The sequence below is a fragment of the Hoplias malabaricus genome, chromosome 15 (genome assembly GCF_029633855.1).
Source record: "Hoplias malabaricus isolate fHopMal1 chromosome 15, fHopMal1.hap1, whole genome shotgun sequence".
Lineage (NCBI taxonomy): Eukaryota > Metazoa > Chordata > Actinopteri > Characiformes > Erythrinidae > Hoplias > Hoplias malabaricus.
This window is the reverse complement of record NC_089814.1, coordinates 36416145-36431142: the sequence shown is the minus strand read 5'-3', so window position 1 is coordinate 36431142 and position 14998 is coordinate 36416145. Positions and strand designations below refer to the sequence as shown.

At 43.1% G+C, this 14998-nt stretch overlaps 1 protein-coding gene across 1 annotated transcript in view; it reads right to left on the bottom strand.

The window, feature by feature from the left end:
• The window catches only part of ammecr1 (AMMECR nuclear protein 1), a 47602-nt gene that overhangs the window by 18381 nt on the left and 14223 nt on the right, over nt 1-14998 (bottom strand). Inside the window, exon 2 of the mRNA XM_066646339.1 lies at nt 9718-9828. Within this exon, the coding sequence (XP_066502436.1) occupies nt 9718-9828 (111 nt within the window). The remainder of the gene's footprint in view (nt 1-9717; nt 9829-14998) is intronic.

Here is a 14998-nt window from a genome sequence, read left to right as displayed (position 1 = left end):
ACCTACCAGCGAATGAATATCTGGTGCCAGCCCTACAGAGATATGAGGTCTTCTTAGGACAACAATGATCTGATACTTAGACAGCGTCAGAAAAGTGATGAACAGAATAATCAAACCCTTTCAGGATAAAGACAAAAATGACTGATTAAAAACACGGCCCCCTGTTAGACTTTATCTAGAACCGCCGTAAATAGGTCACGTCAGGTTGCAGAGCGTTCACAATGACTTGTGTCTGAGCATCAAAAGGGAGTAATCTGCATTTTTCAAGGTCTGATCTGGCACATATCTTGCAGATGTCTTGCATTAACTTTTGTTGATTTACGTTGGCTGACACCTCTTGTAACAGCGTGATTTCAGTTTCCACGGTGGTGTACAGAGAATGAATAAATAAATAAATCAACAAAACCTTGCTCTACTCCATCCTATGAACAATGACAGATTTTGAAATCAACAATAAAACCTCTTCTCGAAAACTGAGAAACTCAATCTCACTTAGTGCTAATCTCATCCTGGCACTTGATCAAATTCCTCCCTTTAATGCACATTTCTCTTCGGAAACTGCACATGGTATATTTCAAATTTTATCTTGAGCCACGGGCACGCTGCCGGGAACATACAGTGTTGTTTTACCCCCCCACCCCCACCCCTCCCTCCTCCAGTGAAGATGTTTTGAATATCTTGGCTTAGAGGAGTAGAAACAGCTCTTGCTTAAAAACCTCAGAGAGCACTTATTAGTGCCAATCGCTGTGCAAATTGAGTGATGAAGCACAGACCTAGTGCTGCTTGTGGGAATCAGGGTCAGACATAATTGGTTATTACATTTAAGGATGGCCTCAATCAGGCTCACTGTCCATCATCCTCTGCGAGGACGTGCGTCGAGTGCACATTAGGGCTGCTGAACACTGGCGTGGGTCCTGATGAGTCATGGAACCCAAACTGACGTGGCGTAACGTGTTATGTGTGAAGTTCATACGTGGACGTAGGGATATTTTTCTGCTCTTTCTGGTGTGTTTTGTTCCCTGTGTGTTCTCTTTCTTCGGTCTTTGGTTTTGTTCTTTACTCCTCCCCAGCCCTGCCTCGATGAGTCACCCGTCTGCTCGCCTTGTCTCAGTGTCCAGGTGTTTCCCGGTGCGTCCTATTATAAGTACTCCGGTGTTTGTCCTCGTTTCTGTCTGTTCTCTGTGGGCGTCCTGAAATCGCACCATGTGCAGGTACCTCCGAGGTACTGAGTCTGTACCAGGCATGATCGGCTCTCGCTGAGAGAACACAATAGCTGGGAATGGACCAGCAGAGCCATAGGACTCTGTCTCCATCCGTCCTCACCCCTCACCCCCTGCCTGTGGTACTCTGGGCTCAGCACTGCAGGAACTGCACGAGCAAAAATATATTCTATCGAGTACCATGCGGATCAGAAACAGATATCGTCTTTACTTTCTACTGATTCAATCCTGCATTAAAACAAAGGTTAGAATACTACAGTATGTGCTATTACAGGTCTACACACACCTCAAGAGATGCAAGAGAAGTATGTGGTACACACTTCTCCGAGGACAACCCTTCAGGCTTTTCACACTGAGTAAGGCTTGGCAAAGATGAATAATGCAGGAGGCTCAATATGGCCAATCACGCACACACCTGCCCACACAAAAGCTGGCAGTCACACGAGTGGAGGTGACGGTGGAAGTTGTTGAAGTGTGAGGAGAATACAACGGGCAACAACAAGCCTTTCACAAAGAGGCACTCTGGCTATTTCTGATGGGAAAAGGGTGAGATCACTGCACAGGGCTGAGGTCATTACACAGTCCCCATGTCACTCCAGTCAAGACCAGGGGGTGGGAACTGATCAAAGTCCCTTCGTTTGATTTGGGTGTAGATTTGAAGACTTAGTAAGTACACTTATTTTCAAGTAAAACTACAAAGTGCCACACAAGAAAAAAAGTGGGGGAAAAAAAACAACAAAAGAAAAATATATGAAATATGTCAAGCTTCATAACCTCAATGAGGAGCTCCAAGCCACAAATAGAGAGGCATAGCGCAGAGGATCTGAATGTGGTCATTTAAATAAAAAGGAAATAAAACAGGAACATGCTCCATTTGCCTGCGTTTTCTGGTGCTGTGTTTAGTGCAACACGAGGTTCACCGGCCTGAGCCATGGCTCTGCATTGGTTACTTTCCCGCTCTGTTGACGCATTCAGTAGGACGTCTCTGAACTCTGCAACATTTACAAACGTATTACATTCGACTGTGATCTGACCCCGCGGTAAAAAGACTCTCTCAGGACTGACTGGTGCTATATTCAGCCACAGTGGTGCTGGTTCTTTTGGTGGAAAAGTGCTACAAGAAGACCACCTTCTCCGACCCGCTGCCAAAACACTAATCTCTATGGCATACTTTCAAAAGTTTTAGGGGAAAAAAAAGCATCCCCCATGTTCCCTTCCCCAGTGATCTCCAGGTATCATCACATCACCAATCACTACACGTACCTAGAGCTGTATGATCCCCGTGGTCATGGCCCATGGACGGCTCAGAAACGTCCAAAGATGGTCAGTAGTGGGTCAGCAGGGTCTCACTTAATCAGTCCTGTATTCATCTAACTCAATCTAGCCCACTTTTTAACGTTTATGACGTGTGGCATTTCCACATTCAAAACAGGACTCTTATATATGCGTTATGAAGTTATGAAAGGATGTGTACAAACTTGCAAACTGGGTTAAGTTTTATATCTAATGGACTTCCCCAATGTCATCCATTCCACGTTTCTATGAGGTGTCTGCTCACAGCAGAAACCAAAATATAGGGGTCACTGCAGGTCGAGCTGCACGATAAAACATAACCCTGCAACAAGACAAACAGCACCAGAAACTCAAAACCACTGCCTCCGTTATGATTCGGATAAGAACAGGTCAACGAAGCCTGGAAAAGCTGATGTCTCCATTAATTGCACTTGATACCCTTTCTTCTTTCCCTCTACCACCCAGTTTTCCCCTCTGAAACAATTAAGCTGATTAAAGCTTGACTGCTTTCCCCAGTAGTGTGCAGCAGAGCCATAAAACACTAGCGGACGTGGATAGCTGAACAAGGCCAAGGCTCGGAGATGGCGGCTGCTGCTGCTGACCACTGACTGGAGATTCTCGTATGAGGAGTGGAAGCCTTGCGATTGCTAACCAATAGCTGAGCAGTGGTCTCTACCACTCCGGAAAGTCCTTCTACAAACACAGTGCTATGAGCCACATGGAAAACAGAAGAGTATTAAAGGGAAAGCAGAGAAGTTGACAAACCTTTACAGAGAAACGCATGGCTACACTCTGACTAGTACACATTAGTGGCTGTGAGAATAACGCATTCTACATGGCTAACTTGCCAGGAAATGGACTCCATGGGATGCAGTCATGTGGTGGGCACCATATTGGGTGATAGTGGCAATTTTCTGGTTTTAGAATGTAAAGTGATCTCATACAATTTCTCTCCCTGCGCTGGAGAGAGTCTCACAGCACTCAGAAGCACATAAGCCCACCGCATCTTTGCATCAGAGGGGGTAAATGATCCCAAAGTGTAGCATAATGAGGAGAAAGACTGTTACACTCTGTTAGCCACATTAGCATTTCGCATCACAGGAACTAATGAAAAACCGTTAGCTTGTTAGACGCCAATGCATTTCTCTGCTTCTGTAAGTGAATGTGTGTGTTATTCATACATAGATCATATACAAGCGTCAGTAATGTCACACCACTTGGGTTTTTAGTGTGTAAGTGTGTTTTAGTGTGACTAGGTTAGGTGCAGGGACTATAGGATCGCCCCACCCCCTCGTCTGAGTCTGTCCAATCACAGCACTAGACCTGTGTTTATGTGATAGCGTAAAGACAAGGTTAAACGCAGCAAAACGGACACAATGAGAACTGGAGAAGAAAGAGAACAGAGCGAAAACGGCTAAAAACCAGAGCTTCTGCTCCTCGCTCCTCACTGCTGTGCGCTCGGGGTCGGGGTGAACAGCGAGCGGCTCATTATCATTTAAAGGAACAGGTGCTGAACAGGGCTGTTTACACAGGGGGAGAACACTGCTGTGGGGTTTGAGTCTTCGGTATTTTGACTAAAACAGGTCACAGTTTCATTAAGAATATTTCCTTTAAACAATTACTAATTAAATACACTACAAGAACTGCCCAGAACAAACAAGTAAAATGACATCAACCATAAATTCATTGGCTTTGTCAATATTAATATTTGTAAACACTGAAATACTAAAAATGTGTTTTTAGTGTAAAAATCATATCACTGTTACTGAAACATTTTATATTGTGATATATATTGATATTGAATCATCGTCCAGCCCTACATCAATGTCAGCAGTCTCCAGCAATAAACAGAAACTGCTCATGGGCCATTTTTACGAAGCCAACTCAACACTGTCAGATTTACTGGAAGCTTTAATTGAATCAGCACATTAAATCATCTTCAAAACAAGTGACCTCAATGAACTCTGCTTCTCTGACGGAGCAGAAGCGTGATATTTATGCCCTGTTTTGGTGCATGACCTACCCTATAGCTCCTAGAGCGGAATCATCCTAGCAACAGTGCCAGCCAATAGGATTCCCCCAGAAGCTTTTACTTGCAGCCAATGGAAACTGCCGGTCCAGATGTCTGTGCACAGAGCTGCAGCTCTCAAGCCCTTCCCCATTAACGGTGGGAGTTTCTTTTGGGTTTTTTTCCCCCCTCGTGGAACCTGGCTTACTGCTCGGCCCAGAAGACACAGCTTGGGACCTTTTCCCTCATGTGACCGAGCACCTGACTGGTGTCAAAAATCATAAACCAGGACAACAACGTGGCAAAGTGGCGCCTAATCAACAGCACATTTCTATGAGGCGAGGACAGAGGACGCTGGTAATAAGAGAATCCACCGCAACATGTTTATAGAGCTTCAACTTCAAGGCCCAAGGCCCGGGAGGAGTGTGTTCTTCCTCCTGCGAGTGGTGTCATCCCCCTTTCATGTTTGCCTTTTGCGCACCAGACGATATGACAGTTCAGGCTCTAAGGGAGCGCCGGCAGACAGCACCAGGAACTGACAAAGGGCCTCCTGCTGCCTCTCTCTTTCTCTCTCTCTCCCTCTCTCTCAGCTGCAAGGTCCTGGGACATGTAAAGCGTGGCCGATTGATTTCTTTCGTGACATCAGTCAGTGAGAAGGAGCTTTTCTGTATCCTCCCTTAAAGATTCAGCGGATCAACCAAATATCATCCTGATCCCATGGGAAAGTCAGGACTTCTTATTCAAAAGGAAACAGCTGTTGCTTGTCCTTACTTCACGATTACATCTGACTCCATGTTTCCTAAAAACGTCCCGGACCAGATCTCTGGAGCGTCCCGCTGACTCCTCACAGCTTCTGCTGAATTAACCCATTAAGACATAAAGGGTCATTGAGGAGACTTTAACATGAAACAGTTGGATACGTGCCCCAGGGCTGGACGATAATTCAATATCAATATTTATCACGATGTAAAACGTTTCAATAACAATATGATTTTTAAACACATTTTCAATGGCGTCTGTCACTGATTTCCTATCGATATTGGAATTATATCGTACCGACCAGAATTAAGAAATGTATTGCGATATCATTTTGGCGTATCGTCCGGCTCCAATGTGCACTGAGTGAGAACTGTTCACGGCGGCGCTGAGAAGAAACAGACTTCCGCTGCGTTAAACAGCTCTAAAGAAAATACATAAAGAGTTATTACAGGAAGTGGTTGTAAACACGCTGCCTGAAGCCTGGGACAATGGGTTTATTCAAAATGGCACACCACTACACTACATACTGCGCTAGTGTGTGCTGCACACACTGCCCTCTCTGTGTGCAGCACAGTGTCACGTTTGATATTTACCATGACTTCAGTGTCTACGTTTAAATAAATCAATTTCAATTTTAAAACAGGACTTTATTCATTTGTATTTATTTTTTTATCTGGTTTAAGTTCCATATTATTTACACACACACACACAGCACTGTGCAGAAGTCTTAGGCCCCTAAGATAATGATATATATTTAAACTAAAGCCTTCTCAGTGAGTGTGGGGCTGGTATAAAGCTGTATATAATCACAGTAACACTGCGAAGGACTGGGGTGTGTTCCCGCCTGGGTTATAAATATCAAAATATATATAAACACTTATTTATTATATAATTAGCTTGTTGTGCTATGAAAGGTGGGGTAAATGTAACACAAGGCCATAAATAAAACAGATTTAATTCAGGTGACACAGGCCAAACCTTAAAACACGGCTTGAACATCTCTGGGCCCTCCAGGTACAAACCTTAAACTCCAGCTCTTTTTTGTGTAAAAAGTGAAAGCCTGCTGCTACTGCAAGATTAAAACAGCCCCATCAGCCATTAGCGGAACAATATGGAGTCTTAGAAACTGCAGGCAAAGTCCAAAGAATGCAATACAGTCTGTGCTTTGTTTGTGGGAAAAGATGCTGTGCCAAGGCACTCAACAGTAAAAGAACAACAGTACAGTGCAGTCCAGAGTGTCTATTATACAGGACAGGGCTAATGACATGGGGGGAAAGTAGAGCTGGACGATACGGACAAATATGATATCACGATGTGTTTGTTAATTTCGTCCGATTCGATATAATTCTGATATCGATATGAACAATAAAAAAAAATACATTGCTAGGAATTGAAACAAAGAAACATGACCCCTCCTTCAAACAATGACATCTGGGCTTCATCAATGTTATTATTTTTAATGCTCCTGTTTTCACCAAAACAAACAGAAGAGCGTTGATTATTAAGTTCAGAGGTTAACGACACCGTTTCGGACCACGTACTCCGCTGCCGTGTTACCGGAACGGTTGGTTTGCAGAGAGTTGGCAGCGGGCTTGGGCCGAGTTGAGCTCGAGCCCAGGTGTCTGCTGTGGACCCTGCTGAAGAAAGGATGCGGCTGGGGCTCCACAGATGGAAGACAGCGAGAGCACAGCAGGAGCCCAGTGCTAAAGCTACGAGAGATCTGCTCAAGGGCAGAGTCAGAGGAAAACCACTTCAGTCCTAAAGGGCTCTCAGGTGATATTTGGAGCTTAAACCATGAGGTTCAAATGGTGTGTGTGCGTTTCTTTCTTTGTTTATAATCAGTTTTCATTTCAGACTTTATGCTTTCCTTAGCCCTGTTCACATTTATAAAATCCTCCGTTCACAGTGGATTCATTTCTGTTAATATTCTGCTCTTATTTGTGAATATTACATGTGAACACTCATAAAAAAAAACCCACATTTTTGCCCCTGAACACTACGGAAAAAGAAAAACAGACGTCTCTTTTGTTGTTACTAATTTCTGTGGTAAAATGTTGGCTCAATATTAATTCTGTGCATGTGATAATACATCATTCTCATAATCACCAAATTAACCAAAAAGTTATTTCAGAGGATGGCTATCACCAGTGACAATGTTGAAGCAACACAAACTGAACACATTGGCTTCAGTTATTTCAGGTGAAAGACGGGCTGTTCATTTCCCCTCCATTAATATCTCATTTCTGAACACGGCCGCTCATGAGCGCACCAAGGCAAAAGGCCTCTTTAGAGTTAGTCCATCCATCCATCCATCTATTATCTGTAACCGCTTATCCAATTTAGGGTCGCGGGGGGTCCAGAGCCTACCTGGAATCATTGGGCGCAAGGCGGGAATACACAATATGTTTAGGAACATCCTAGAAGATCCAAATGAGCAGCAAATAATCCTTATGTACAAACACAGCTTCATTCGACAGAGTTCTCAAGACAAAAAAAAAAAAAAAATTAAAAAAAAAAAAAAATTAAAAAAAAAAAAAAAAACAGGAAAATCTAAAACAGAAGCCCATGACCTCGATGCCTTGCTGCCTTCAGATTCAGCGCAACAGCAGGCTGTGTTTTAACAGGTAAACGAAACAAGGTTGGAAACACTCTCCGAAGGCAGACATCACATCATGTGACCCTGATCAGGATGAAGAGGGCACGGGAAAAAGAGCGTTAGCCAAAATAGTTAACTGAGGGAATATGTGATTTTTTTACAGAAAATATACACCTATTTAAGTCGAACACACAGAACATGAGCTGTGTCCCCCTCATCATTAATGTGTTATTTTGCAGATTACACATAAAAACTTTAGATTTTCAGTTATTAATGAATCCCTCATTTATTAAAGTCTAAGCACCACTAAATGGAGCTCCATGAATATTCCACATTATTGTAGTTACTGACAGATATAAGTATGAATTAAAATGAAAATTTCAGCTTAATTTTCTTTAAAACTGACAATTTTATTAAATTGACGGAAAAACCCGAGCTCTCTACGGAAATTCTCGAACGCGACCGTGACGTCACTGGTGGACAACAGCTGAACAACGCCGCGGTAAAACACCGTTATGACTGACTGTTATGACAGTATCTAGCTAAATAACCAACATTATTCATGACAATAGCCTAGCAATAAGCTAAACTCAAATGTAGAGGTACCGTTATTCTTGTAAATGTGATCGAAGTCGAACTCGAATTCATCCGACACTATAAACCTCCGTAATGCAGCTACGTAGCCGAGTATAATCTGAGCACCGAGTTTAGCGAGTCAAGCTAACGTTAACTAACACCAACTAAAACAGGCGAAGTGAGTGTCCTTACCCTGTTTACCTCCATGTTACAGAGGCTCTTGAACACCTTTCGTTGGTGTTCTTACATGCCCATGTTGTTGGAAAAGCGCCAGTGAAATGAGCTACAAATAACGGAGTGAGCGGATGGTCCTTTCCAAAGTGTCCGTTTAAAGTGGACAAATTTAGTCCATGTTCTGGATATTTTGGGATCTTTGGGCCATTTGTTCACAGATGTCCCACTGTACATTGAATGATTGCAGCCAAAAACAACACACCTTTTCCTCATTTTACATTAAATTAAGTGCAGCTTCTAGAGTTGTTGTCCACCGTCTACGTCACAGGCAAGACGCCTATTAGAGTTTCCCAACACCGTTTGGGGGGGGGACCAACGGTCTTTTAAACCTTATTCCTTCAATTAGTAAGAAATAACATGTTTTCTGACTCTCAATAAACACAAGTTAGGAACTAAACCTCCACTGTATTTATTTGTTTGACACTTTCATAGAGCTGCTGCTTAAGTAACGCGTACGATGTTGGAGGACCTCAGCGCACCAGTCTGAAATCCTCTGATGTGATATATTCAGTTACAGTGTGAATGACGATCACAGCACACTGTCCTGTTTTTATAGAACTGCATTAAAGCATAAAACATTATATAAACATTTCATTCTGTCAGTAAAATTTCAGAAGAGCTTAAAATCTCTTGATTAATCTAAAATTAATCACCCCACCGAGATTCCTCGATCCTGAGAGTCGACTAGCGCTGGAATTAAGCGTCAAGGTTTAGTTGAAGGTAGAATAAAGTGTCAAAATGTCATAATTTAGCTGTTTAGTTGTTTTTTTAGTGAGAACATACTCCAGAGTAAGCCATAATCTCTCAAATGATTTTAAATGTGTGTCATTGAAAAGAAGAAACCCACACCAGCAGGATCTCAGAATGAGCATTTGTTTGTATTTATAAATCTCACGTGTGTGGTGCAAAATGACGTTAGCCGTTATAAACTGTACAGTCAAACACTGACAGCTCTACTCTGAAGATTTGCCATTTCCAACCCTATTTTTCAGAGTGTGTGGCTATTCGATTAATAAAGAGAAGGTTCTTACCTGGTAAGGGTGTACTCCCTGAGTCCTGAGTGCAGGTTCATGGCAGAAAATGTACCTATACAACCCCTCAACCGCTTGTCCCGGCCTATTTTCCAAGTGACAAACAGTGGGCTGTAGAGAAGGGAGAAAAAAATAAAGGACGTAAGTGTACAGAATAATATACCTCACTCATATATCTGTGCTCAGGTCTGATCTTGCGGCTCCTCTCATGTAGGATGCTATTTCCGTAACAATCCTAATCTGTACACTGCTAAAAGAAAAGACACATTAGTGGTCCGTGTCATTACCAGTGATTCACCACCAGGAATAATTCAAGACAAAAAATTACACAGTGCTACTCGTCACACAGCAGCTGCTCGTCGTGGTGTGGATCCAGATGTCTACACACATTTCCTGCGAGAATGACCAAATGGAGCTCAAATCGATGTCTGAGGTGATCAGAGCAGTGACGACGGCACGGAATGAACTCGAGGATGGTACGTGAGGGGAATGAAAGATTTACGTCAACTTCAAAATAAGAGCTTGGTCCTAGGGCCGAATGATTTAGGGAAAATAACTACGATTTGTATGATCAATATTACAGCGTCAGGGCATTTATTAATCAATACGATGACAGAGAGACAGAGGGAGGAGAGTCTACATTTTACAGGGGTTAAAATAGGTGAGAACAGACAGGGAGAGGAGAAAGATAAGAGTCTAGGGAAGTAAGAGGCAAAAAAAAACAGCAGACAAAGTGTTACACTAGAATTAACCAGAGGAAAGAAACTAGAGCCGTGTTAAAATATAAGGAAAAGAAAGAGGAAAGAAAGAACACACAGGAGGGGAAAAAAAGCTGTTGTATTAAATGATTTCATTAAAACAGAAGAACCTAGGATATCTGAATCTGATCGGGCGATTTCAATGTGACGTGGAAGGAAACTACCAATGAAATAATCAACTACAGCCATAACCAAGCGTCTGGAGCTGAAGGTGAATATAATGAGAGCGACCGTAATGTGCTGAGCACCCGTTCACAGATAACTGTGTGGAGTTTTGTCAGGGAGAGACGAGCCGTACTATTAATCACCTAAAAGCCATGTGGTTCATCCATCCCCCACGCCACAGGAATCAAACCATGGCTTTGCACCTTTCCAAACGATGACACATGGGCGCAGGGCAAAAACAACAAAAAAAGATGTCAGTCCAAAGCACATGACGCATGGCGAGCGGGTCAAGACGCTCTGGACGAGAGAAAGCCGTGTGATTGCTTCCACTGCAGCCCGCTGTTTGGTTCAATTTGTACCCAATTCAAGCCGTTCAGGAGACAAATTACATTCATTCTGGAGAATTCACTTTGTTAGCGGCAGAGTTGGAAAAGAAACATAACCAGATGAAAAAGGAAATAGGGATTTTATCTCCCTGTCTGGAACAGACCCCAGACAAAGGAGGAGTCGTCGACTCTGAACACACCGCAAACACAAAGAAAGCCTGAGGCAAAATAAAAGCCCAGCTGAAGACTCCACAGTAAATGCTACAAATCTTCGAGAGGCACGCGTTTTTTGGAAAAGCACAAGACCATGGGAAAAAGCAAGAGAACTACTGAATGCGCTTTTATTAGTGATTTCTAGGATGGAATAATGCTGTAAGATCAAACAAGCACAAAAGCTGGAAATAATTTTGCAGTCCCCAAACTCGACAACTAAGCGTCTCTGGGAGAGCGGAGGACATTTATTTAAAGGAGCAGTCCGATTCTTCAAATGATTCTTCTTCACGTGATGAAAGAGCTGTTATACTGACACCTAATGGCCTGGATGAGTCGACCGTGTTAAGGTTTGTTACAGAATAGACTTTAAGATGTTGTTACTGCTCTATATAAATGTCTTAGCGGTGTAGGGTCAGTGTCAGATCACATCTGCTACAGAAGACGTAAACTGAGCAGAGCTCTCATATCTTTAGGAAGTAAAGTTAGTCCTGGAAACTAAACATGGAGAAGTGGAGTTTAGCTCTTAAACAGAACCAGACTGAGAACATTAGACTGAACACGCTTTTAAACCAGGACCGAACACATTCCTGTTTGAGCAGCTTCAGCTCACGTTAAAACGCTCACTTTTAATTCTGGAACAGCACTTTATTTCAGTCTTAAGTCATTTTTTATTGCACTGTATTTACTGTTACATTTTTTTATTCTTGCTCTTAATTTAACAGTTTTCTTCTGTTCCTTCTGACTCTGTAAAGCACTTTGAGTTGCCCTTGTGTATGAAAGGTGCTCCATAAATAAACGTGCCTTGCCTAAATGTTCAGAAAACCCTGTGCTTTCATTGTTAGCTTGCTCCCAGTTAGCCCTGTTAATCCCAGTTTATATTTCTGCATCCACCCTACACTGTAATCTACGCTGTAGCCTGACGCACACCTCCCCAGTAATGTAACTACGCCTCGTATCGACACAGACCCAAACAACTGTCATTGGAAAGAAATCGGACGAACAAAAGAAACAAACAAAAAATTGGTGGTATCCACGAGAAGCGATACCACACTCAAAAACTTTGTATTTGTTTCTTTCCAGGAATGTCATGTAAACACTGCTCTGTCCAAAACACCACCCTACTCCCTACAGAGTGCACTTTACAGATGTATAAACTAACAACACTACACTGTGTACTACATAGTGCAGAGGAAGATGTTTGAGATTGAGCCCCGGGGTGTGGGGGTGTAACTGAAGAGTGACGCAGACACCAACACAAGTGTAAACGCTTGCTATGATGTAGGCTCTGTGTTGAGTCAAGGCAGAAGTATAAATCAGCCTTTAGCGATACCAATGGATAACCGTGAATTACGCTGTCTGCTACACATCCAAACACTATGGAAACCACATGCACAAGCTGCAGCTGGAAGGTACTGTTTGTACCAGTGGCTTAATGTGAGAAATAGATATCAAATGCTAATAAACTGTACGATACTTCTGCTTTTACACACTGTTGATAAACGGGCAGCCATTTTGGATCCTGCTAGTGAGGCTCCTGACTTTCAGACTAAGTAAACTAAGTTATAACCTTGTTTTAAACATGGCTGCTCCCATTTGAGAGACCCACTGTATAGAGCAAAGCACTTGTTTTTAAACTGTTTTAATTTTCAAACTAATTTAATTGTGTTTAAATGTACGAAATGAACTGTTATTTAATATTATTGATATTTTATGGTAAAAATGACTCTTCCATCAGAGGCAGTGGCATTAGCCATGGGATGTGGTTCTCTCTCAAGATGCTGGAGACCTGACGCAGGTCCAGTCATCATCATCATCATCATCATCAGTGCACATCCAATTAATTTCACACATTAGATCATATCTGAAATATCTCTCAGGGACGTGATCATGTTCACAAGGTCTTGGGGATCTGCAACAACACAATAGTGATGGAGTCATTCTAGTGATGGCTAACAACTTCTTTAGTTAGAACATTCAAGTAAATGAATATAGCTATGAGTTCAGGGCTTCCACCTCACTCTCTCTGCGATATTTGAGTGTCCGGGCTATTCTCCAAATTCTGGCCTTTTTCCATTCAGGTTTCCTCATGTGCTCAGTGGATAGAAAACACACTAGAGTTTGTGGAGAACACACACCTGTGTGAGCTTGTCCTGGCTGCTGCACACGCGTACACCTTCAGCATTACATCTGACAAGGGTGGGCTTTTCCTGTCCGGGGCCTTACCAACAACCCGACGTCTCCGTAAACAGATGGCACGCTCAGTGTTACGAGCTTCTGCAATCATTTTTCCACCAGTGACTGGTCTCCTCCTCCTCCTTCTTTAGAAATTCTCTGCTGCTGCCAGTGAATATAAATGAGTAATAGGCCAGAATACAGTGTATGTTCTAAAAAGAAAGGAAGCAGTAGTAGACCAAGCTAACGTCTCCTCGTCTTCAGCTGTGAGACAGACGGGTCGAAGGATTCAGAGAACGAAAATAAGTCTATTATTAGCAGCTACTCCTCAGTCTTGCCCTTGTCCTGTGGTTCATACATATTTAACAGAGCGCGATGGTGGGGTTGACGAGTACAGAGGGCAGAACAGACCTTACATTTTATGAAGTCAATCTTTTTCATCATCAATCGCATCATGGGAGTCTGAGTCACGTCCACTTAGGAGTTCACTGCTAAAAAAATCAATCCATCTACAAATATCATCTGTCAACATGCCTTAGAGCAGTGCGTGCCTAGTTAAATTCACAAGCTCCTACTGTCATCCACCCAGTCACATGGCAATGGGGGGTGACTAATAGGGAACGAGGGGACAGGGGAGGGTAGAGTGATAATAGGAGATAAGGGAAATGCAGGGGACAGAGATTAGCTGCCCTAAGTTAGGGGGGGAGGGAGGATCTTTTAAATGGCACAAGAAGGGCTTTTCTCAAACCTGCACCATCAGCATAAAACAGCACACAGATCTAACACTGGGGCAAAAGCAAGGGGCCCACGGGGCCCTCTTTAAGATTAATAGCGTCTAATCTCACGCAGCACGCCTCTGGCAACTGCAAGGAATAACAGTTTCAGAGACCATTAGAAGCAGCAAAAGCTATAAATCTACTAGAAAACAAGGGCACAGACAAAGGATGGTCAGCGTACACTTCAGGGATTAGCTGGAATGTGCTTGAGTAAATACAGTCATATGCAAACATCTAAATGCCCTTGGTCCAACTGCTAAAAGAGGTTCAGTTACCACAGACTCAAGCTTGAGAAATGGCCATCCCTGGGCAATTGCCTAAAACCTGTGGGAGTGAGCTGAAGAGGAGCTCAAAAGAGAGGAACCAGAACCAGGCCTGGGCAATTTAAACCTGTTTAAATCAACATTTCGATTATATAGATATATATAAACCCCCCCTCCCCACTTTGTTCATGTACTGTCCCCTTAAGACATGTAGTCACGTGATTGTGCCCCATCCAGTCTGCCATATCACAACAACATGGAGGAGAAACTAAACACGGAGGCGGACCGAGCGACTCAAGCACCTCGTATCAAAGAGAACTGTTGTGGCTATGGCTTGGACGTGTTTTGACTTTAGTTGAAGACGAAACCCTACCGAACTCCGTAAGTAGGCAGTGACTCCGTAGACAGCTGTTGAACTCGGCAGCGCTCCAACAGTCGTCTGTCTTCAAGAGGCGGATTATTGAGATGCGACAGCGTCACGGCTTGTTCCAGCCCACAACCGGTGTTCACTTGTCTCAGTGGCTAGCGTCACCTCAGCGTTATGGGTTTTCCTTTTTAGTCATGAGTTTAATCGTTTTTCCACTGGAAGAAGAGTGAAATAGATAGGA